This window comes from Hipposideros armiger, unplaced genomic scaffold, assembly GCF_001890085.2.
Source record: "Hipposideros armiger isolate ML-2016 unplaced genomic scaffold, ASM189008v1 scaffold_128, whole genome shotgun sequence".
NCBI lineage: Eukaryota > Metazoa > Chordata > Mammalia > Chiroptera > Hipposideridae > Hipposideros > Hipposideros armiger.
Window position 1 is genome coordinate 1,558,722 of NW_017731478.1, and position 24,497 is coordinate 1,583,218.

Below are 24,497 nucleotides of genomic sequence, written 5' to 3' on the forward strand. Positions count from 1 at the left end.
AAAAAAAAAGAAAAGAAAATGAGATGGTTGAAACCTATGTAATTTTATTCACCACTGTCACCCCAGTAAATTTTAATTAAAAAAGAAAAGAAAATGAGGTGGGCTCCTATCTAAAGGACTTACTGTAAAATCAATAAGAAAACTAGAAAGTTGATAGTTACCTCCTTGATATCTCTGCTTTACCAGTTCTGATTATTTAGCAAGTTTTTGTTGTTGTCGGTTTTGTTTATTAAAGTGTGCAGGGAACGCAGACAGGAGCTTGCTGGCTGGCATGTGAGGCAGGGTTTTTGGGCTGAATGCATGCCCGGTAGGCTTGGAGATACCAAGGGTAATCAGAGCACAGTCAGTCCCCTTTGTTAGGCCAAGGGCACAGGAAGTGGCCTTGATGTGCCCAGGCAGCGGGCAGCATGGCCAGGAGGCCAGGCCTCAGGACGGAGGCCTCGATGGAGGAGGTGGCCTCCCTCAGGCCCCATTGCTTGTCGGCTGGTCTCTTGGGCCTTCCCGGAGAGCAGCTGGGGCCTCAGGGCATCTCCCTTAGGCTGTGCCCAGAGTGCCTTAGGGGACCAGCGGACAATCCGCGATAACCCAAGCCACCTCCATGGTCCCTCGTGGAGTAAGCCTAGACGGTCCGCTGCCGATCGGCCCGATTGCCATGCTGGAAAGAGCCTTCACAGTCTCTCGGTCTGGACAGGCCAATCCGGGGCTGCCCCAGGGACTGCGTCAGAGCCTGTGGCCTCTTGAAAAGCTGGCGCCCCACGCTTTCCCTCTTCTGCACTCCCAGGCAGGGGTCCCAGAAACCGGGACTATTTTACAAACCTGCCTGGGAATCCCCCAAGCTCTGGAATCAGGTCACACCCCCATAAGAGAACCATCCAGTCTCCAGAGAAAAAGAATTCAGGCTTTAAAGAACCTTTGGGTGTCTTGAGCAATTTCAGCCCGTGGTGGGTGAGCAGGGAATGACTCTGGCTTGAGAACAGCATTCATAGGAACCCTTGGATGTCTGGGTGGGAAGGGCCCTTAGTGATATTGTTGGGCTAGCTAGAGAAATAAACAGGCCTGCAGAGGAACAAACAGCTCGCCCAAAGGCCTCTGGGGAAGTGAGGACTGGGGAAGCCTCTTGAAGGGCTTTATGTCTTCCCCAGGGCACCTGTCAGATGACCCCTTCCAGAGACATGGAGAGGCATGGGCTGTCTGGGGAGGAAAGCCCCAGAGGGAGTGTGTGAGCCTGAGATTTGGATCCTCGGCAGAGGCCACTGAACTCTCTGGGGTCAAGGCAGGGAAGGAAAAGGGGGTGGGGAGTGAGTAGCCACAGAAAGAGCACATAAAAAGGAGCAGCAGCTATGCAGCACCAGCCCAGTGTCGCCCTGTGGGTCCAGTGTCACCCTGGCCTCCAATTTTTTTTTTTCAAAAGGAAGCCCCAACCCCAAGCTTTAATATGAAATCTCCTGACCTAAAATTGTTGGCCATGATTCAAATGTTTTAGAACACAGTGAAGGCCAAACAAAATGGAGGTGCTGGGCTGGAGGGAGGTCCAGAGTTCCTAGCAAACCCCTACACATTCGTCAAGACCCCATGCACAGAGACCACATCTGCAGTGATGCCTTCTGTGACCCTCCCCGGTTAGAGTTTAATGTCCTTGCGCCTCTTTTATTGTATCACCTTGTCAGTTTCTATTTGTGTGTAGTATCTCCCCTCCACCCCCACCTGTCTAATTCATCTCATTAGTTCAACAACCAGCAGGCACAAAGTTGATGCTCAGTTAATGCCGAGTAAATATTAGACAGCCAAGGATGCTCTGTGGTTAACCTGGGCAGGGGAGGAGAAGGGAACTGGCATTAGTGAGGGCCTGCTGTGCACCAGGCACTTGCTCTACATGGTCTTGGGTAGAAGATGTCGTCCCGTGTATGGGGCTGTGCAGAAGGAGTTGGACACGAAGATGTACCCTGACAACGCAGCCCACCTGGCGGGGTGGCACCAGCAGGCACCTAGAGTACCTTCTTGGGAGATTAAATCCTCCAGCATTCCCTCCCCCAGTTCTTGGGTGGGAAGAGACCCCAGTCTGTCGTCCAGATGGGTTGGGGGGCGGTGTGTGTCAGGTTTCAGTTTCTTGCTGTAACGAGGTGCCTCCCCTGCTGCCAGCCGCCTGCTGCCCCTGCTGACTCCCTGCCCGCGCCTGCTAGGTGGCTCTTCTATCACCTGATCCGCCCTGGTGGGTGGTGTCTCCTTTCAAGTGTCCTTTCCCAGAACAGCCTGTCCCGACTCCCAGGATGTGAGGCCTCTCGGCTCTCCCTTTTAGAGTCCTTCAGCATCCTGACCTTGCGTCACCCATCTAGGCTGGGGTCCTTTTCTCCCTGTGCCGCTGTGGGGGTTTTTTTGGGGGAGGGGGTGCAGTTCGGGGAGGGACTCTATTTCAATTATTCTCCTGTTCCAGAGCTTTTCCACTGCTGTCCTGAGCTAGTCCTCGATCATGGGACATTGGTGGCTCAGTACAGACCACCTGCAGACTTGGCCAGCTGACTTGGAGGGAGCTTGCAAAAACTTCCTTGCTATCAGAGAAATGGGAAAAAAATAGAGTGTTGGCAAAGACGTGGAGACTATGGGCCCTCCTACGCTGCTGGCTGGAGTGTAAAATGCGGCGGCCACTGTGGCGAGGAGTCTGACAGCTCCTCCAAAAGTTAAACATAGAGTGACCACATGACCCAGCAGTCCTACTCCTAGGTGTCTCCCCAGAAGAACTGAAAACAGGTGTTCACACAAATCCTTGTACACAAATATGTTCATGGTAGCATTATTTACAGTAGCCAGAAGGATAGACAAAAGGTGGTCCATCCACACCGTGGAATATTACTCAGCCATGAAAAGGAACTTCTCACACAGGCTATAATGTGGATGAACTTCATGATGCTGAGCGAAAGACGCCAGTCATGAAAGGCCACATGGTGTGATTCCATTAATAGGAAATGTCCAGAAAAAGCGAATCCATGGAGATGAAAAGCAGATGGCGGTTGCCCGGGGCTGGGTGATGGGGGAATGGGGAGTGACTGCTGATGAGTACGGGGTTTCCTTTTTGGGGTGATGGAAATGATTTGGAATTAGGTAGAGATGGTGGGTGCACAGCGCTGTGAATGAATGTGCTAAACGCCACTGAATTGTGTCTATATTTTGTAAATGGTAGATTTTATGCTAACTGTATTTTACCGCAATTTTTTTTAAGTGCTCCTTGCTATGGAAGAGATGGGAGGACAGGGTTTGAGTCTGTCATGGAGCAGGTGACAGCATGCTAGGGTCCATCTGTATGACCCCCGTCCCCCCGTTCCCATACCAGGACTTCCACTNTCCAGAACTCCCGAGAAAATAAATTTCCGCTGTCCTAAGCGATCAGATTTTGTTGGTCATTTGTTACAGCAGCCACACGAAACCAGTACACACCCATCCTCACAGTTCATTATTCCACCCAGTGCCTTAGCGAGCACCTACTGTGTGCCAGGCCTGTGCTCACTCAGGGAACACACAGTGAACAGGTGGGGGGAAAGACTCGCCTTCTGGGGCCTACAGTGTACTTGGTGGGGAGAAGCACAGGGGAGCAAACAATAGGCAAGTAACCGACAGCACGCCGTGAGCAGCTGCTGTGTGCCGTGCATCGTGGTCTGTGCTTTGTGCGTATTAACTAGGTCAGTCGTCACAGCAGCCCTAAGAAATGAGAGAGCGAGTATTAGCTTCAGAGCCTCCCCTCTGAATCACTGTGCAGTATCTTCTTTCCTTAGATGAGTGACTGTACAAGACACTTAGTAACTGTAAGGAGTGCGATGAAGGGAATAAATGTGGCGGGTGGGTGTCAGGGAAGGAAGGGGCCTCTGTGAGGAGGTGACCTTTGAACCGAGGCCTGAGAAGCACGGGGAGCCAGCTGCAGGGGTGGCGGGAAGGAAGGGATTTGCGGGCACCCGGAATAACTATGGCAACATGCCCCAGGTGGGGATGAGCTTGGAGGGGTGAGTGGAAAGCCTGCACGAGGGCGGGGTGACCGGAGAGGTGCGGCCAGGAGAAGGCCTGGGGGGCCGGTGTCCGCTCAACAGGAAGCTGCCGATGGTTTGTGCAGGGCAGGGAGGTGGACTCACCTGTGGGTCTCGCTCCCCCACCCCCAGGCATGTCGGAGCGGGAGCGGCAGGTGATGAAGAAGCTGAAGGAGGTGGTGGACAAACAGCGTGATGAGATCCGAGCCAAGGACAGGGAGCTCGGGCTGAAGAACGAGGACGTGGAGGCGGTAAGTGACGCGCCCCTGCCCCGTTTCCACCCTTCTGGCCCGTAGGTCCCAGCGAGAGCCTGGATCCTCCATTCAGGAGGTTCCCCAGCTCCCCTGGGCCTCATTCCATGGGCTCTGTGGGCTCTTTGGGGTGGGGATCCTGCTCACGGCCCTGAAACTGCAGCCACGGGTGGATCCTCAGCCGTCTCCACTGGAACAGCAGGTGGGAATGTGGCACTGCCTGAGTGACCGGAGTCCTGCACCCTGGGGAGGTCCCGACGCCTGGTCAGCCTTCGCTCTGACCATGAGGCTTCCTGAAGACCAGCGTGGTTCAGGCTGCTCCAGGAACCCAAGCAGTGTCTCTGCCTGAATTAGAAAAAGACACCCCTTTCTCAAGGCATGTTACTTCCATCTGCTAGGAAATTGTCACGATATACTAACAAGACACCTGTCTTCCATCTGTCATAAAGTTACGGTAAATACACAAATTGACTATCTCTGGCATCAACAGTGTTCTATGAACAAATCTCAAACGAATCGAGACGTCTACAGTAATGAATGGCACGCCTGTAGATGGTTTGCCCTTGGGCAGTGCTCTACGTGAGCTGCTGTACCGGGCAGCCCTGTTCGATGGCCTTTCTCGCTCCACAGCTGCAGCAGCAGCAGACGCGGCTGATGAAGATTAACCATGACCTCCGGCACCGCATCACAGTGGTGGAGGCCCAGGGGAAGGCCCTGATCGAGCAGAAGGTGGAACTGGAGGCAGACCTACAAACCAAGGAGCAGGAGATGGGCAGCTTGCGGGCGGAGCTCGGGAAGCTGCGAGACAGGCTGCAGGGCGAGCTCAGCCAGAATGGCGAGGAGGGGCCAGAGGTGAGTGGAAAGCCAACTACGGTGATACGGGGGGAGGGGAGCAGGTAGGTGTGTGGGCTATCTCCTTCCCCATGACACATAAGGAAATAGAGAGAACATGCTGCTGGATAGAGGACACACAGCTGGGTAGAGGCAGGGCTGGGCCTGGAACCCAGGATGCAAAGCATTCTAGCCCAGGGTATTCAGCTTTCTAGNGTCTGTCCCCGGGTCTTTGAGGACAGCAAATAAGGGGGGGGGGGGGGGGCAATACGGATAAGTTTGCAAAGAATTTCAGGTTCGTTGACCTTTGCAGTCTTTCAGGGAAAAGGTTAAAACCCTGGTCTAGTTAGCGAATTCCTCCTAAGAACCTACTGTGCGGCCTACCGTTCCTGCACGAGATCTCATTGAGTCCTCACCTCGTCCAGTGAGGTGGCGGCACTGTCGTTCCACTTTAGAGTTGACGGAACCGAGCCCTGAGGTCAACCACCTGCCTAGGGTCACACAGCTAATAGGCAGAGCCGGGGTTCAAACCCAGGCGGCCTGGCCCCAGAGCCCAGGTTTTAAACTCTGCAGGAGAGCCTCATGCTCACACGGTCGTCCTGTAGCCTCGTTATCTCCCCTGGGAAGGCCTTCCGGGCTCTCGGCCTTCCAGCTGTACCCAGGGTTTATTGCAGAAGAGGCCTGGGCCCTTTTCCCCCAAACCCCAGCAGAAACTTTGTAAAAGCGAGTGGTGTGGATTGGAAAGCCACCAGGAGCATGTGAGGACAGGAACTGGGGGGTTACTTGGACGCCTCCACCTTTAAATTCCAGTTATGTTTGGAAATTCTTGGCTTGTTCTTGTCTTTGAATTGACTTACTGTTCAGCATTGCTGGACAGGGAGGCAAGTGCAAAACGTGTGCAGATCTGCTCTTGGGAGAAAGGTCCATTTTTCCGATTCTGGGTCCTGGTGGCCGCAGAAAAGGCTGGCTGCCCTCTGCAGTGTGGGGTTAACGCGTCGCTCCTTTGCAGGCCTCTCTTGCCAGCTTCAGGTTGCTTATTGTGTACTTGGTCCCTGATCTCTGCTGGATTTGGGGGTGAGGGGGTGGGGATGGTCCCCAGTTCTGATTAGGGATAAATATTTCTGGGGGAGGTGAAGCTTAGAACTAGAAAGGTTGAAACTGGCTTCCTCCCGACTCCCACTCTATTTTGGCCATGGATTAATAATAATCTTCCATTGGCAGTTGAAACTCAAAGTAATTACTTTATTTAAGAAAAAGAAGGAAAAACTGTTTGGCTGAGTAACCAGAAACCCCCAGGTTGCCCTGGCTTCAGGCTCAGCTGGATCCAGGCCTTGTCATCAGGGCCCTGCCGTGTACCCTCTCCCTCTGACTTGATTTTACTCTCTGTGGGCGGTAGGGCAGCTCTCCCCTCACGGTGGCAGTATGACAGCCAGCGTCAGCCCAGGGTTTTGCTTTCTTCGGTCTAACACCCCTGCGGGGATGAGAGAATCTTCCCCAGAAGTCAGAGTTGAGCCTCATTGGCTCTGGCTGGGTCACATGACCACCCCTCGGCCAATCACTGGGCAGTGCATCGATTGGCCAGGTCTGGGCCTCATTCTCTCTCCTGAAGCTTAGAGAAGCTTTAACTCCGTCTAGTTCACATGGACTGAAATTAGCGAAGGACAGGCGCCGAGCAAGATCAGAGTGTGCTAGGCAGACAGAAGTAATGGGTGTCCCCGGTGGCCTCATCTTGGAGGAGGAGAGGGATCCCTTAGGTCTCGATAATGTGAGGCACTCAATCCCCAGGAAGATGCTTACTCTTGGATAGGGTCTCTCATCCATTGCCTGGTAAGAAATGGGGTTGACTTTGCTTAAACTCGGATCCACCTGCCAGCCCCACTCACGTGTGAGGATGAGCAGCATCAATCTTGTGCTTTAGTAAGCTACAGCTCTCAGTTACAACCTTGGGAAGCTGAGAAAGCCTACTGACCCCACACAGCCCCTCCCTGGGCTGAGAGGTGAAACCAAGAGACCAGTGTTCTGCCTTCAGTAGGAGTTCACGCCCAGATCTTTAAAAATCAGACCTTTCCAGCACTGGAATTCTAAGTCATATGTAATTCTGAGAATTCCTTCTGAAGCTGAGTTGTTCTGACTTTTTCGTTTTTCACTCCAGCCCCATTCCTCTAAAGCAGGTAATTAAGAGTTGGCTTTTGCAAATCTCAGACTTGTAAAACCCAGAGGAAAGTTATCCGAATTAGCTTCTTTCCACCAGGTCCTCTGCCCACACCTGAATAGACTGTGATGTCTGATCCTCTTTTTCGGATTGTTCTAGAGAGGACTCGGGGGCCCCATTTTCAAAGCCCTTCTCCCTGTTAGCATGGCCTCAGCAAGTCCTGGGGCTCTGAGCCTGGCAGGAGAAACATCTGGAATTGGGGAGCCAGTTATAGACAGACAGAAACAGATGGCGGTGGCGGCGGGGCAGGGGGGAGTCAGAATTCCCTGGCCGCCCCGGCCTTCTAGGGGGATAACTGGAAGATCAAACGGGCACAAAAGGCTTTTGACCAGCCCAGGCAGGACACTGGTCGCCTTTGTCCACCTCGGCTTCCAACTGGGAGCTGCATCATTGTGACCCATGAGCCCAGAGCCTGGGGCAGGGATGCATCTTCTCTGGGGGCCTGGCAAGGGATGGCAGTTCTTAGGACTGTCTCGTGCCTGCGTGCCTTTCCATCCTTCGCCCCTCTGGCGCCCATCTGGTCTGTTTGGTCCCCTCATCCTTGCTTTTTCAGAGTATTAGTCACACCGTCTGTTGAGTGCAGCTCCCGGCTGCTTTCCAGCTCAGCTTCATGCTCTTGATGAGTTTTTTTCCCCCCACTCACCACCAACTAAGCAGTAACTACGGTGGAGGTTTAAAGGGGCTTCACCGGCTTAGAACACTGGAACTAAGGTATCTTCCACCCAGGCAGAGATTCAGAGTTGGGACGTTCGGCCCCATTTCTCGGATGAGGAAACAGGCCCGGAGAAGCCCGTGTACTGCATTTAGGTTGAAGTCAGGATCTAACCCATGCCTTTTGTCTTGTTCTGCCTCCCTGCCCCCCTTGCCCTCACCCCACTCCCTGAGTCATCAGCTGTGGGCTGACTTCCCAGTTCCCTTATCTCTCAAGCACCCACAAGCTGGAGACGCCAGAGTCTACATTCTGGGCTGAACTGGCCAAGGGAACCAGAAACTCTGCTGCCAGTCAAAACAGTGTGCTCAGAAGTCGGCCCAGGAATAGCTTGTGATGGAGCAGCTGCTGGCCCCAGAGGCCGGGTTGGCACTGCCCAGGCAGGTCACAAGGGAGCGCCTGAGTGACTCCAACCTCGTCCCCAGTGGACACCAGGCACCAGAGCCCCCTTTGTGTAGTCTCGGCTCTCAGTCGGGGTCCTCTGGACACACACTGCTTTCTGCTGAGCAGGGCGGAGGGGCTGACCCGGGAGGCAGGAAACAGGCAGTGGGGGTAGATGGACGGCCCGGAAAGCTACAGATCACAGCAGCTGGCCTTACACACCGGAAAGGTTGGTCTTAGAGTAGGCGGCCACCAGAGCATCGAACGGTAGTGACAACAGTGCATTCTGTCCCTGTCCTCCTACCCACCACCGTCCTCACTTCAGCCTAGAAATAGCTTCTTCACAGCCGCCCATTGCACTGCCTGAAATGCCACTGGGTTTGTGTTCCAGAAATATTCGGTGGAGAGGAGGGAGTTGAAAGCGGCTGCACCATATCCAGGACATAAACGTTTAGCCAGAATGAGCCAGTTTTTCTTGTGGAAGTAGCTGACCCGCTAGAGGAGGCGGCTTTTGCAGTGGGTGCTGGGAATAGGGAGGGCAGGGGGCCACCTATTCAGTGGACCTCACAGACAGTAGGTTGGCCGGACCCCTCAAGGAGTCCCCCAGGCCCCTGTGCATCAGTCTGGCCCCGATCGGTTCCCAAATGAAGTCCAGCATGTCCGTGTGGGCAAACCAGCTTCTGGGACCCTCCCCACACAAAGACTGTTCTTGGGGGAACTCCCTGTTACACTAAGAAGAGAGGGGTCCTGGCAAAAGTGGGTGCAGAACCATGTGGCTTGGAGCCCCTGGAAAGCTAACTGCCCTTTAGCCTGGCCTCTGAGGATTGCACCCATTCATTTAGCAAAAAGTGTCCCCTCTTCTCCTTGTCACCATCCAGGTGGTTCTGCCAAGATCTGGCTACTCTGGAGGGGTGCATCAAAGGTGATCCAAACACACAGAGACTCCCCAAGCCCCGTGTGAGACAATTATTTCATATCTTTTCTCAGCCAACATCTAAAAAAAAAAACCAACAAAAAACCTCAAAGCTGTTCAAAGCAAGCTTGGGTGGCTCGGTTGGCATTTCTTCCTCATTTTCCTCGCCCAGCCAAGGGACCCACAAGCATTCTGGTGGCTCCGACTTCCCCAGGTGGGTGATTAGGCAGGCTCTCCGCTTCAGCACTTGTCCTGCCGGGCCCGCTCTGGCCACCTCACCTCTCCTGGTTCTCACCTGGCCACCTTCGAGGCATGGCACCCAAGGCTCGTGGCAGTTAGGGGAGACGTGATGGAAGACACCCAAGGGTGTCACCCCTACCTCCCACAGCAGGTTCGACTCCTTCCTTCCCCACAGCCCAGGCCTGCATTTTCAGCCCATGAGGGCCACCCCACCGCGTCTTCCCTCTGTGGTTGTCACATGCTGTGGTCGTTTGGTAGGGAAGCTGTAACAAACGTGCCACCAACTGGGGTGGATTAAACAATAGAAATGGTTTCTCATAGTCCTGGAGGCTAGGATTCCAAGATCAAGGTGTCGCAGTGTCACGGCCTTCCAAGGGCCGTGAGGGAGAATTTAGTCCATGGCCTGTCTTCTAGCTCCTAGTGGTTTGCTGGCACTCCTTGGTGTTCTTTGGCTTGTGGAAGCATCCCCCCAATCTCCGCCTTCATCTTCACGTGGTGTTCTTCCTGTGTGCGTGTCTGTATCCAAACTTCCCCCTTTTATAAGGACCCACCACCCTATTCCAACGTAACTTCACCTTGACTGGTTACATCTACAAGGACCCTGTCTCCAAATAACGTCACCTTCCGAGGCTCTGGGGGGGGTTAGGACTTCAGCATATGGATTTGGGTGGGGACACAGCTCCACCCCTAACATATCCCGAACGCAAACCCTTCAGCTGACGTGTGTGTGGAGTGTGTTTATTTTCATGCCTCCCTGTTTTTATCTTCTCTGTGTCTATCTGTACTTTTCTAACCAGGATCTTTACAGCCATAATGCCCATGGTAGCAGCCGGCCTGATCATAGATGACCCCACTCTCCAGCCCATCCGACAACTTGTTTCCCTTGTAGGCACTCTGTTTTTCTGGGTTTGGTTTGAGCTATGCCTTTGGAATGTCTGCTGCGGCTACCGCTGGGCTGGCCCCGTCTTCTTTGGCCACTTGGGCTGCATGGCCATCACCTGTGTGTTCCCATCTGAAGCGGGTGTCGAGTGTGATTTCAAACAGGCCACTCAACGGTGCTCGACCTGCCGGACCGAGGCCTTGGAATTCTCGGCTCTGTTACCGATAATTCTCTCTGTCTTTTCTGTTTCTATTCTAAAACCACCTTGTCCATGTTCCAGTAAAGAAGGTCCTTTAAGTGACGGGTCAGTAATCAACGCCCACTGTGACACCCCCCCACTCCCACCCCGAGTGACACTAACGCTATGTTTTCAGTCTACACGCCCCAGCTTTCTAAACTGCTTTGTTTTGCCAAGTCGTCAGTGAGCCATTTGATCTTGTTTAAAAAGCAAAGGAGGGGACCAGTGTTTTGATTCAGCGCTCCCCGCCCCTTGGACGCGACGTGGCAAGTGGCTTTTCTGCTTGCTTGAGTCAGGCAGAGGTGAGCTGTAGCAGTGATGTGTTGCCGCTGTGTGTTTGGCCAGCTAATTGCCCTGATTACTCTCTGGAGAGAGCTCACAAGTCACCCGTATGAAAAAAGCGTGCCTTCATGGGCCACTACGCACATCATATTACAGAGGCGGCTTTAGCGGGTAGGGAGAATTGCTCCAGATAAATTTGGCTTGCCCCAGCTTTGTGATAAAAGACCGCTTTATTCCTGGTAGGAAGTGATTGTAGGATTCAATAGCCACAAAATGGTAAAATCATTTTCACCCAAATGCGATTAAAACTGAATTCCATAGCCCACAGCATGTGTGCATGCGCTTGCACAAACACACACACACACACACACACACACACACACACACACACACGAAGCTAATAGGTGCACAGACAAAACTAAAAATAGTTGATCTGAAGCTTGGGTTTCTCAGTGGTTCATTCCTATTCCTGCCCCTGGGAAGCATAACACAGCAATTGTATGTCTTACCGAGTTCAGAAACCAAAATTCAAGAGGAGGAGAACTAAGTGAGCAAATAGAAGGAATCTTATTAGAGTCTGGGACAATCAAAGGACAGTTGGCAGCTTAGAAAGGGTTTTTGGGAAATACGGTGGGTCAACTCAAGTTTCCTGGCCAGGTTCCTGGTCTGTGTTTAAATGGAGTTAAAGCAGACCTTGTTTTATTGTTTTTGTTTTTTGTTTTTTTTTAGCTGAGCCATCCTGCCACCTGTTGGCAGCTCAGAGGCTGCTCAGCTCGGGCCAGGCATCAAACCGCTGTTGCTCAGAGCTCAAACTCTTGGGCGAGCTCTTAACCAACTGAGCCACTCAGCCGGCCCTCTACCTTTATCTTTTAGGTACTGGATGGTTCACTCTGATCAGTGATCAATAGTCACAGCTGTTTCAAAAGACCTCTGTGTCTGCATTAGCCGTTTCTAACAGAAATGATAACTTCTGAAGTTATTTCACCATAAATCAGGTTGTGACACTCCAAAATCATGGTTTCCCAAATTTCACACATACTATGAATATATTCACAGTGTTTATCTAATCAGAGAACCACATGTGCTATTAATATATTTTTTAATCGTCTCCTTTTTCTCAAACACCTACTTTCGCCTCATCCTGAGCAGTAACATCCATGAAACCCGGGCTTTGATGTGCCATTTATATAGTCTTCTGATTCGTTAAATAAATACATAACTACTTAAAAACATTCATCTGTGGACATCAGAACCAGCTCAGATTCCATGGGGCTTCCAAGTCTTAAACTTTTTACCTGCACCGTTAGGATAAAGAAGTTCATGATGTATGTTTCTAGATGCTTTTGGTAACCACTAGTAACGAGAAGCCCTCCCTGGTGGTTATAGTAGGAGACGGTGCAACACACGTCACATACGTGCACACTCTGTTCACACTCGCCTCCGAGGTACCATGACAATGTCACGCAGAATCCCCTGCTATTTTCTAGAATAACTTTGACCCATACCCCCACTTTTTTCTTTCACACCTTGAGTTGATTTGCTCCTTTCCATGTGTTTGCTGCTGTATGTCTCTGGCATTGCGAAAACCATCACGTGTGCATCAAAGGGCGGAAACACTCATTTCTTTCTCTCCTTCCAAAAGGTTTAGCTTCTTCTCCCGAGATAAGAAGCGTCTGGCCAACACTCAGAGAAATGTGCACATCCAGGAGTCCTTTGGCCAGTGGGCCAACTCCCACCGTGACGACGGTTACACGGAGCAAGGACAGGAAGCCTTACAGCACCTGTGACCGTGGCCCACCTCTGCCTTCGGACCTGAACTGTCCACCGCCAGCATTTCCAACAGCACGTGGCAGCCCCCGGTGTTACTGCCTTGTACACCTTTCGGTTCAGATGCACCCTCAAAACTGATCCCTCAAACAAACTGTCTGCTTTGAGGAAGCACATTGAAAAACTGATGCCAAACTCTCAAAGAAATGTTTATTTATACCCAGGGCTATCAGCATTTCTAATAGATGACTCTGACCCCTTAGGACATATATTTAATAAGACCATGAGTGGAGGCCCGACTTTTTTGCATTAACTTCAGTTAACACAAGCTTCTTAAAGCCAAATACATCACTTGCCACTATAACGGCTGTGTGACTGCTTGGTATGAAATTCTATGTGGGGAAGTTCTGTGATCATGTTTGTCATACTTAAGGGGGAGGCAGGGAAGTGGTAGGTTGTCATCAGCTACGTTCATGAGGTTGGCATGGTGGTAGCATGCTGTTTAGGATGCATCCATCAGACAAGCGGGGCCTTGGAAGTCCCAGGCCAAGCTGGCCAAGCTCAGACACAAAGCAGCTGAAACTATGGACACCAGTCCTCCCTCCCAGAAACTGGACACAACTTTGCAAGAACCGATGTTCCTTTCTCCTCGTTACTGATAGTGCCTAGAGTGTGTAGCACGGTCAAGGCCAGTGCCTTGGCACCGCTGTGAGTTACGCAGTAGTAACCAAACAAAGTGGCAAAGGATGAGACATTGCAACGTTTCGCGTGTGGGTTTTTTTTTTGTCTTGGCATCTTTTTTTCCTTTTAGCCTTCACTATGTTACATATGTATTCCCCTGCAAAGAAGACAAATGTCCCAAAACGGATTGGGAACGAGGCAGGGGATGGTGGGTGGGGAGAAACATGCCAGAGCGAGGGCAATGGGTGAAAAAATGGTTCGGGGACACATGTGTCATGGGGCTGACTCATGGGGTTGCAGTGGCAGACGGAGAGCCAGGTACCTTGTCTGCAACTGTTAAGTTGGGGGTTTGCCCAGATAACACTGTCGTTCTCTCCACCCACCAAGCACCCAGGGCACCAGGCTGGGTGCTCACAGATTGAGAGAGTGGCATTTCCTAACGGCATTTAAGCACATGTAACAGGGCCATTTTCTTACACACTCTGGCTTGCTAAGGAACCACCAGGTCGGTTAATGTTCCACAGACTCACTTTCCAGATTGCTGAAAAGAATGATCAGACAGAATCTGTTGCTGTTTTCCAGTGGGGGCTCTCAAACCTGATGGCCCGTTGGAACCATGAGAATTTATTCTCAGAGAATAAAAAGCACGTGTACTGAGGAACCCCACTGCCCCCCTGCACCTTTAGTTGCCCCCTCACCCCCAGGGTAGCCAGTATTACCAGTTCCTTGGTTGTCTTTCCTGAAACAGTTTATAAATATGCATGCAGTTGTTTACAAAAACACCCATATTTCCATTCTCTTTTACATAAATGGCAGCACCCCGTACAAGTATATTGCTGTTCTGTACCTTTCTTTTCTTAGGATACCCTGGACATGACTCCCTGTCAGTACATAGACAGTGGGTCTCAACCACAAGCCATTTTGCCCCCCGGGGACATTTGGCACTATCTGGAGACATTCCTTTTGGGTTGTCACAACTCAGAGAGGGGAGTGTGGGGAGTGCTGCTGGCATCTAGTGGGTAGGCTCCAAGGATGCTGCCAAACACCCTACAGTGCCCAGGACAGGCCCCCAAAACAGAATTGTCCAGCCCCAAATACCAGTAGTGCTGAGGCTGTGGAACCCTAGTCTACCATAGAGATGTACAATTTGTTTATGTTCGTCCACGCCCCACTGATGGACAGATAGCTTCCTTCCAATCCTTTACGGTCCAAAACAGCGTTACACACTTTTCACACATAAGCATCCATCTGCAGAATAAACTAGAAGCAGAACTGCTGGGTCAGAGGGAGGGTGTTGCCTTTGTCACGTTGTGGCTATTGCTTAAGTCCCTGCCCCCACCCCACCCCCCTTTTTTTTTTTTGGTACCAGCCCCCATACAAGACTAAGCCCGAATGTCCAGTGATGGGGTCTGAGTGTGCATGTTTTCTTAATCCGTCCATGTTCTGGTACTCAGGGTTGACAATCGCTGGCTTCAACACCTCAACTGGATTTGTTTCTCTAAAGTTCCTGCCGACTCTAGCCCATGACACACTTTTGGTGCCATGTTAGCGAGCACTTTGTAAGTAAAATGTGGGTGAAATCAGAAAGGTATTCCTGGAAGGCCCTTTTCTGAGATGGGAAATAGTAAAATTCTGCACTGGAAATTTACAAAGGAAAGCGTATTTTTCTAAAACTGTTCTAGCAGCTGACAGCAATTTTAAGATAGAGCAGGCTCCCTACGTAACAAAGATTCATACCTCCTAATGCAAAAACCTGGTGATGAATGTGTGAGTCTTGATATTACATCAGACATTTCTTTTGCATGAGACATCTTGAATTTGAAGAACCTGACCTATCAAATACAGCCATGGACAAAACAAAAATGCTAAAATGTCACTGTTTTGATTATCACGTGAGCAGCATGGTACTTATTCAAAGCCCTCAAAAGAACACACCAGAGGCCAGATGATCGAGAAGGAAAAGACCCATCAATTCATCAAAACTAGATACAAACCTTTCATTGATTTCCTGTCATTTTCATTTCACTCACATTCTTTGTCTTTTCAAAGGGCTGGAAGATTGCCATACCATAGCGCCAGAGCCCTGCAACTTTGGCTTTTCACTTTAAATGCCAGCCTCCCACCCCAAAAAAGAAAAAGCAGTCAGCGTTTGGCTCAGGAATGGAGTCACATTTGTTCACAAGTAGCTGGTTGCTGACCCAGGTCACTGTTCAGACTGGCTTTAGTATTAAGTCTCTGGCCGTCTTCCGTGGATTCACTTTTCCACCCCATTTCTATTTCAATTCATCAAACCCTTGCACTATGGACATAAACATGGAAAAGATATCATCTATTTGACCAGATTCTGGTTCCCAGGAGTCAAAAATCATTGGGCATCACATCTTTGTCAAGCCCTCAAAGCGGTCATTTCCAATAGTCGGGAGAAAATCAATTTCTCTACTGCCGAATTGGATGAGAACGGTGGCTCCTGACACATGCCCTTCCATACAGGACGCCGGCAAGGACAAAACTGTTTCTCAAGCTTATTAAATAACAAGTCCCTAGAACTATAAGACGAAGAAGAGCAGTTCAGAATATCAGCACCTTCAGCCTGAACCTGGGTTCCAGATTGGAAAGAAAACTTACACCAAACTGCATTATCATCAGACAGTTTTATTCGGCCTTGAACTTGTCCTTTGTATAGAAACGCTGTATCTTCCTGTGGGCTCTGCTGCTGGTGGTGAGCCTCTACTTGCTTCTGTCCTTCTTCTCCCTCCCCTTGACCCTGTCATCTCTGAAGTCCCTCTCTCTATCCCAGTCACTCTCAGGCCACACCCTGGGTGGCTCTCTTTCCTGCCACCTCTTCTCCCGCCCACGGTCATGGTCTCGATCCCTGGTCCTCGACTCCCAGTGTCCTTCTCGGGATCGAGATTGGTCCCTCTTTTCCCTTCTTCCCTCTCTATACTGGTCGTTTTTAACAACTGGCAAATTAATGGGTTTTCGAAAAGGCCGATCCCGCCCTCCAAACCTTAGCTGCCCAGATTCCTTTTTCCCCCCCAGCCCTCCTCCAAGTCGCCGAGGGATCCACCCTTTCAGAGTCCTTTCCAGTTCATAGTCCACAAAAATCTCATGCTGGTCGATGACCAGGCCGTCGGCATCTCGGTAAGCTTTGAGCAGGGAACGCTCCTCTTTGTATTCGATGAAGGCGTAGCCCTTGGAAAAGCCCGTGACCAAGTCCCTCACCAGCCGAAGCCTCCGGATGTCCCCGTAGCGGGAAAAGACTTCCTTTAACTTCTCCTCTTTGGTCTGCAAATTCAGTCTTGCCACAAACAGGGTGAGGAGGGGATCTCCCGTGACGCCTTTGTTGGGGGCGTATCGAGCCAACATTGCCCTCCAGACGGCGCGATCGTGGGGGTCTTCATCGGTGCCATCGATGCTGCCAGCTTTGAGTGGGTCATACTCCTTGGCGATGGGCATCCAGTCATTCATGTTCTAGGAAGGACCATAGCAAGTGTTTATGTAGCACCGACTGTGAGCTACTCATTTAATCCTTAGGACAAGCCCAGGAAGTAGGTACCATCATTTACCCCTTCTTCAATAGGGAAGGAAGCAAATCCCCAGAGGCTGGGGCCTTCCTGATAGAAAGCGGAGGGGAGACTATCAAAGCTCAGCAGTGGGGCTCCAAGATGCTCTTACCTTACCTACTCCCCGCCCCCCGCCCTCCCTCCCAGGATGAAGCAAAGGGCAACTTACGCTTGAGTTTGAGGCATGCGTGTGCCATCCAGTTTAGTCATGGGAGAAAACTTAAACCAACTACATTATAACGTGGTGACATGGATCAAAATCCAGGCTTGCCTTTTAGAGATTTTTAAGAGGGCACAGGAAAACCAGCCTGGGAACTGCTGTGGGAAAAGGCGTCTTAAAAAACTCTTTACTATGAAGAATTTCAAACATAGCAACGTCGAGAACGGCATCACCCTCCACAAAGTCCTCACCCGGCTCCAACTATGTTCAACATGTGCCAGTCTTGTTTCATCTGTGCTCCTCCTACTCACGCCCCCACTCCCGGCTTATTCTAAAGCACATTTTAGATATTACATCACTCATCTGTTAACATTTCAGTATGGGCAACTAAAAGATAAGGGCTTTTTCAAGAACAAAGCTACAAGGGAAAATGGTGTTCTGAATGCAGCATTGTGCATCTGTCTGCAAACAGGTAGCAAAGCTAAAACGACAGTGTCCCAGCAGCAGGCTCTTCGGTTCAAAAGGAATATGAGATTTCTTCCCAGTTCCCTAGCTGATAATCCATTTATGCCTTGGAGCATGAGAATTGGTTGCAATGGTAATTTTAGTCCAGCCAGCACACTGCAATGTCATTTGTTCTGATATATAACTTTTTTTGAAAGAGGGTAAGTTTAAGTCTGACACATGATAATTGATTCATGTGAAATCGGGAATAATACAGTGTTTACCAACATTTCAGACACTGCTGATAACCACGTGACCAACTGTGTAAATCTTTAGAGCCAATGCTGAACTGTTACTTAAAAACCAGTGCTCTCCGGAATATATTATATACGGTAATGCTCATCGCTAACAACATCTTTCCATAATATTTGTTAAAATGGTATCTGCAACTTTTCCCCTCTTTCTCAAATTTCCCTCAAGGGTCTTTTTACTTTAGTTTTTCAGTTTATGGGTTATGTAGCCAGAGTGATTGTTTTGGGGCTACATTGTGGAATTTCTTTTCCCCATAAAAAAAGCAAAACACCTACAGAATCAAGTCCAAAGTCAAGAGACTCAAGACCTCTGACCCTCACTTAGCCTCGCACCATACACATTCCACCCCATTCTATTCTGCCCAGGGTTGCTCCTCATACCTCGAATGTACCCTAATTCCCCAGCTCCACGTCTTTCCTGGTACAATTTCCTCTACTGGGAATATTCTTTGCTGCGTCCCATGGCTCCACCTGTGGAAATTCTCCTGGCCCTTCCAAGTCCAGCTTCCAAGCTCTTCCCCATGAAGCAAATTCATCTCTCCCACAGCTCATGGTACCTCTTCTGTCAAACTGGTCACATTTTGCCCAACGCACGGTTAAACGTCCTTCAATCTAGTGGCTGCCTCACTTCATCTCCAGATGCGAGGACACTTCCCGACAGATACTGAGGAACTGAACCAAATGCAACCAAAATTCACTGAACTGTTTGTGGCCTAAAATCAGACAAAAAGGACCACTTCATTGAGAAGTGAGAGGAAGGACTTTACACGGTCTACCACCAAATTGTAAACAGAGGGCATATATGTCTGTTGTTAACAAGCAACTTTGGAGAAGACACGTCTCATTAGCAATCCTCATTAGTAAAAGGATGAGAACTAGCGGGAGCTACGAAAGGAGCACCAGACACAGTGAGAGGATTTCGGTCCCAGTCCTGGTGTGGGCTCTATCTCTAATGCCACTTTGTGTCTTTACTCTCTCATGGCGGAATTTCTCCACGTGAAAAAAATATATCACTATGTTGTTTGAATCTCTGCTCTGGTATTCTCTATATCGATTCCATTCTGACCCTAAAATTCTTAGATTCTAATCTTATTTCCTACCTCTATCACAGGGTTGCAGGAACAAAACCAAAGACCTTAATTATAGGTAACTGGTATTGAACATTTAGGAAGTGCCAGGCACTGTGCTTAGCATGTAACTCTCTCACCTCTCAACAATACCAGGAAATAGGTATTACTATTATTGCCATTTCAGATGAGGAAGGTGAGATGCAAAAAGGGTCTTTTGCCCCAAATCACAAAGCTAAGAAGTAGTCCGGCCTGGGAGTTACAGCGAAGGGCTTTTCGACTCTAGAGCTTGAGCTCTTAACTATTTCCTTAGATGGCTGTCATAAAATATAAACCTTTGGAGTTGGGGATAGGAAAAAAACGACCAGGATTCTGGGTGTTTGAGCCCCTCCCACCGACCCCCAAGTGGGAAAGAACCCCTTCCCCATTCTACAGGAAAAGATCACAAAGATCCATCAAATGAAACTGCTATTACTGTACACAGCCAGAGCTCTGGTTCAAAGCTCAAAAGTTCTTCAAATTAAAATCTGGAGAGGATTACAAAGGGATAAGCATGGACTTTTGTTCTCTTTCTCATCTGCATGCTTCTATCAATATCAAACACCAAGAGAACAGTGGCTTCACAGCATCTCATTAATTTTTCCAGGTGTCTTTCCTCCGCTGCAGCATTATGCTGACATTTCCTACAACAATCTCTTTGGAGTTTTAGATTCTCATCATTATTTCATAAACAGAGATAAGATATGAAAGAAGGGTGCATGGTGGGGGTGGGAGGTGGATGGGCAGTTAACCATTAAAGAAAAAGTGTGGAAAGGGAAAAAGTGCATTGGATTGGCAGTCAGAAAACCCAAGTTTAAGACCTAGTTCTATATATTTTGGGCAAACTGTAAATCATTTGTAATATATAGCTAACTGCCGCTTCACTAGGTTTTTGTGAAAATTAGATAAGGCAGTGTCTCTGACAGTGGTTTATAATTATGTTACTCTACAAATAAGTTATTATTACGCAAACAAATAAAGCATGTTTCTCCTTACAGGGTCTGCAGGGAAAGACATTCCCGCATTTCCCACCCAAGTGAGACACAAAACAAAATTGAAGCCGGGACCCACCGAGCCCTCCCGAGCATGCGCAGTGGCGCCGTGGACGCCAAGGCGGAAAAGCCTGCACCCCCACACCGCCCCCCAGCGCCTTCGCCTTTGTCGCCAGCCCTTCACCTTCTGGGTGGGCGCAGAGCAGAAGGGATCTCCTTCTAATCCAGCTATCTCCCCCGCTCCCCGAAACCGAACCCCAAAAGGTTTCCCACGTGGCCCGGTTTCAACATGGCGGCCCATACACGAGCGGACGCCTGGTCCAGGTCGAATTTAACATCGTCCTTCTCGCCAGGTGGGGGGCCCTGCTCCCGCCCCTCTTCCACTCACCTCAGCAAGGTTCGGGTTCCCTTTCCCAAGAAAACCGGCGCCCGGCCAGAAACGATGGAAGATTCTTCGCGCCTGCCTGACCGGACCTTTCCATCGGAAGAAGCAGATTCGTCACGGGCGCTGTTTCTTTTTTCTTTCTTTTTTTTTTTTTTTGCTCTTTATTTTGGGGAATTTAATTACCTGTATTGCGCATCGAAGGCGAATTATTTCCGAGAATAAAACTTCCTTTTTTCTAATTTTTTTTTCACCCCCACGAAAGACAACGGCTACATTGAACCATTGAAAGACTATGAAATGTGCAGTTACTCGTCTGGGAGCCCCAGAATGTCTCTGTCTGGAAAGGCTGTCAACGCAGCGCGCGTTTGTTCCCAGATTGCCGCTTTGACAATCTAGTTCTAGTCTGGTTCCTTCAGAAAACGCCGGTTCACATGAAACTTGGTACGTTTTCCCAGAGTGTTCCTAACCCCCTAGATTTCATAAATTCGCTTCACACACAAGCAACACAGTTGTTCAGAGCATGGGGTGGTGGGGTGGTGGGGGGGCTTTGACTTGTAAGAGTCGTGTGGGAACTTGTTGAATGCGGTTTCCTGGGCCCCGCCGGAATCTGTGACCTCAGAGTTGTCGGGGTTTGGCATTAACCCCTGGTCTTTGCAAAAGGTGAAAGCATTCAGACTCTACCAAGTGGGAGAAGAAGAAAAGGCTTTATTAAAGGTGGGTGGGGCAGAGAGAGTGCCCATGGCAGTGCCTGGGGTGGGGGGTGGGGGCGAGTCTGATAGGGACGGCTGCACTGAACTTCAGGTTAGCTTTTTCTTATATAGGAAAGGGGGAGTCGGTCAGGTAGGTAGGTCTGAGGGCTGACAGGCTTCCTGGGGTCTGTCTGGTCTGTTTGAAGATAATGTTATCTCTGGGACTCTGGACTCGGCCATCAATGCCTGGGGCTTTACGTTTCACCAGTAAAAAACTGCAGGGGAGTTGTAAATTGGATTCCAGTGTCTGGGCGCCTGAGGATTAAGAAATTGCTCTTTTCAGGTTGGGGTTCTGTTAATTAGATAGATTCACGAGTAACCTTGAGAAGGGGAACAAAACAGAGTTCTTCAGTTAATCCGTGAGGGGAGACACAAAAAGGAAACAGCTTAATATCAGGATGGATCTGTTGGGTTGTCGGAAATGCCATGACGTATTTTTTTCTATGTTTTTCGTTGCAAAAATATGTCATGACTTTTCCGACAGCCCAATAACTGCAAACCTAAATAAAGTCTAATTACAGGTGGCTAGACAGCGAGCTATGTGGTGAGTCAAACTGCAAACTAGCAAAGTCTAACTACGTTATTGATTTACTGAATTTCACCCTTACGAGAATCTCTGGAAATGTGCATTTTTTTCCAAGTCCCCAAATGATTCTTGAAGCCTATTAAAGGACCCCTGCCATTAGAGTCACGGTTCAGAAGCCCAGATTTTAAATGCTGGGTGTGGGAGAGAGAGGAAAGACGCGTGTGGTCAATAAATATTTGCGGAACAGATAGAGGTATGCATTCTAATTTATGTCACATTTCTTTTTTGGTAGGTCAAGATATTCGGGTCAATTACAACTTGATTGTGTCACAACTTGAAATTTGTTGATACAATCATGCTTTCTTAAATTTGATGATGGATGTCTTGTGATGTTCTTCAAGCCACTCATTTTCTGATTCATCCTTGTCTCTGCGGACAAGTCATCTCATTTTCATTCTAATTTTATTCTGGGAAGGTAAGCTTATCTCTAATTGCTAAGGATGTGTTACTGTTACCCCGTCTTTACTGAATCTCTATTACATAGTTGAAACATAGGTTATAAATATCAACAGCTTTCTTTCTAGTACATTTTCTTAAAATATATTGATAAAAATGTGTCATTGAATAAAAAATGAGCAATATCTATAGTTTAAAATTTTTATGCTTAAAAATATATGGAGGGCCGCCCAAGTGGCTCAGTTGGTTAAGAGCTCGCTCAAGAGTTTGAGCTCTGAGCAACAGCGGTTCGAGTCCAGCCCGAGCTGAGCAGCCGCTGAGCTACCAACAGGTAGCAGGATGGCTCAGCTAAAAAAAAAAATATATATGGAAATAGCAGTGGAATACTATTCGGCTTCAAAAAAGAAGGAAATTCTGATAATCGCAACAACGTGGATGAACCTGGAAGACATCATACTAGTTGAAATAAGCCGACACAAAAGAACAAATCTTGTATGATTTGATTTATATGAGTAGTCAAATTCATAGAGACAGAAAGTAGAATGGCAGTTTCCAAGGACTGGGGTTTTGGGTAGGGGGCAATTATTGTTTGAGTGCGGACGTTGAAGTTGGGATGATGAAAAAGTTCCAGAGAGAGATGGTGATGGTTCTATAACACTGTGAATGTACTTAATGCCACTGCATTATACACTTAAGAATAGCTAAAATGGTAAAAGTTATCTGTGTTGTACCACAGTTTAAAAAAGGTTTGTTAAATGTGTGTGTGCACCCCAGTAACAACAAGCACAGCCTCGCACCTAGATCATGTTTCTGGTGTCATTCTCCTAACAGTAACCAGTGCTCCTTTGGAGAAATGGCTGATTCTAAGAGTGGGGCAAGAAATACGCAAGATGAGTTTGGAGCTACTTGTAGTGTTGGAATGCGAGAAGTGCTAATAACAGACAAATCCCCCAATGATTACGGCAAAGGGAACAGAGGAACCAACTGAAGGGTCCCAATGGCCAAAGCAAAACAATTCGAGCAACAAAATAGTGTTAGATTACAACCCAAAATATAAAATAAACATCTGAGTCTATACTGATATAAATAGATGATTAAATAAATCAACTGGGTAGAAGAGACGAGTCTCCCATGCAGAATTCCAAATAATTTATGTAGATAACTCTTGAGAAGACGAGTATAACTCCCTACCCCTAAGTGTGGGCTGGGCATAGTAACTTCCTTCCAAAGAATACAGTATGGAAAAGGGGAGAAAGAGGAGTAATTTACAGTGGAGAAACCCGACAGACACAGGTGGTCAAGGTCAACGTCAACAGTATGTCACGTTACTAGTATGTGATGAAAATGACACTTGACCTCTGTGGCCTTCCTCCCCAAAACCCGTAACCCCAGTCTAACCATGAGAAAAGCATCAGACAAATCCCAAGGAACATTCTACAGAACACCTCACCAGTACCCCTCAGCACTGTCAAGGTCATGAAAAACAAGGAAAGTCAGAAACTCACGACTAAGAGGAGCCTGTACTCTTGGTGTCCAGTATGGTCACCTCTAGCCATTTGTGGCTGTATACATTTCAATTTAATTAAAATTGAAAACAATTAAGAACTTTGTGTCTCAGTTGCATTGGCCACATTTCAAGCGTTCAATAGCCACATCCTTGTGGTTGCTAGTAGCTACTATAGTCGACATACAGATACAGGACATTTCCCTCTTTGTAGGAAGTTCTGACAGACAACACTGGTCTAGAACAGTGTCATTCCAGAGAAATAATGGAAGCCACATATGTCATCTTTTGTTTGCTGGGTCAGTGGAGGTTCACACCTGGAGTCCTAAAGAAGGAGGAAGCAGGCTTGGGCACAGAAAGCCTTCAGACCAGGAAGCGGGTCTGACACCTGGGACAGAGCAGGACCGTGAAGAAGGACCTCGACCACAGCAGAAACTGGACCAGCCTGATGGGTTGCTCCAGAGCAAAGATTGCCAAGTAGACTTGTCCCATGTTGGACAGAATGGTCCTGGTGTCCCTGCTATGTTGTCATCAGCTGAGGGCTCCTGGGAAAAGTGTGTTGTCAGCGTGAATGCTACCTACGGCTGGAGGCTGTCAGGGAACTGCACCCCTCGAACTGACCGGCAAGCGCTTTCCTTTTTTTATTATTTTGGTAAAAAAAAAAATTAATAACATAAAATTCACCATCTTAATTATTTCCAAGTGTATAGATCAGTAGTGTTAAGTATGTTCACCTTTTGTGCAACCGATCTCCAGAACTTTTTCCTCCTGCAAAACTGAAGACCGGCCGAGTGGCACGATGGTTAAGAACTGGCTTGGAACGCCAGAGGGCCCCGGTTCGGATCCCACATATGAGGGCCAGTGACACTGCCCTCTACAGCTAAGATGCTGAACAACAGCTCAACC

At 49.0% G+C, this 24,497-nt stretch overlaps 3 protein-coding genes across 3 annotated transcripts in view; 2 read left to right on the top strand and 1 right to left on the bottom strand.

The window, feature by feature from the left end:
* RILPL1 (Rab interacting lysosomal protein like 1) overlaps positions 1 to 13,478 on the top strand; it is a 45,830-nt gene extending 32,352 nt beyond the window's left edge. The window contains exons 3-6 of the mRNA XM_019648884.1: positions 4,143 to 4,261; positions 4,892 to 5,157; positions 10,708 to 10,731; positions 12,590 to 13,478. Of these exons, the coding sequence (XP_019504429.1) occupies positions 4,143 to 4,261; positions 4,892 to 5,157; positions 10,708 to 10,731; positions 12,590 to 12,734 (554 nt within the window). The 3' untranslated portion in view covers positions 12,735 to 13,478. The remainder of the gene's footprint in view (positions 1 to 4,142; positions 4,262 to 4,891; positions 5,158 to 10,707; positions 10,732 to 12,589) is intronic.
* Positions 13,479 to 15,341: 1,863 nt separating this feature from the next.
* On the bottom strand, positions 15,342 to 20,468 carry SNRNP35 (small nuclear ribonucleoprotein U11/U12 subunit 35). The gene is made up of 2 exons (XM_019648926.1): positions 20,360 to 20,468; positions 15,342 to 16,866 (listed from the first exon to the last, which is right to left on the bottom strand). The coding sequence occupies exon 2, from the start codon at positions 16,861 to 16,863 to the stop codon at positions 16,123 to 16,125; it is 741 nt and encodes a 246-aa protein (XP_019504471.1). The 5' UTR covers positions 16,864 to 16,866; positions 20,360 to 20,468; the 3' UTR covers positions 15,342 to 16,122.
* Positions 20,469 to 20,706: 238 nt separating this feature from the next.
* The window catches only part of RILPL2 (Rab interacting lysosomal protein like 2), a 30,290-nt gene continuing 26,499 nt past the window's right edge, over positions 20,707 to 24,497 (top strand). The window contains exons 1-2 of the mRNA XM_019648927.1: positions 20,707 to 20,797; positions 21,924 to 22,106. The gene's annotated coding sequence lies outside the window, so the exon portion shown is untranslated. The remainder of the gene's footprint in view (positions 20,798 to 21,923; positions 22,107 to 24,497) is intronic.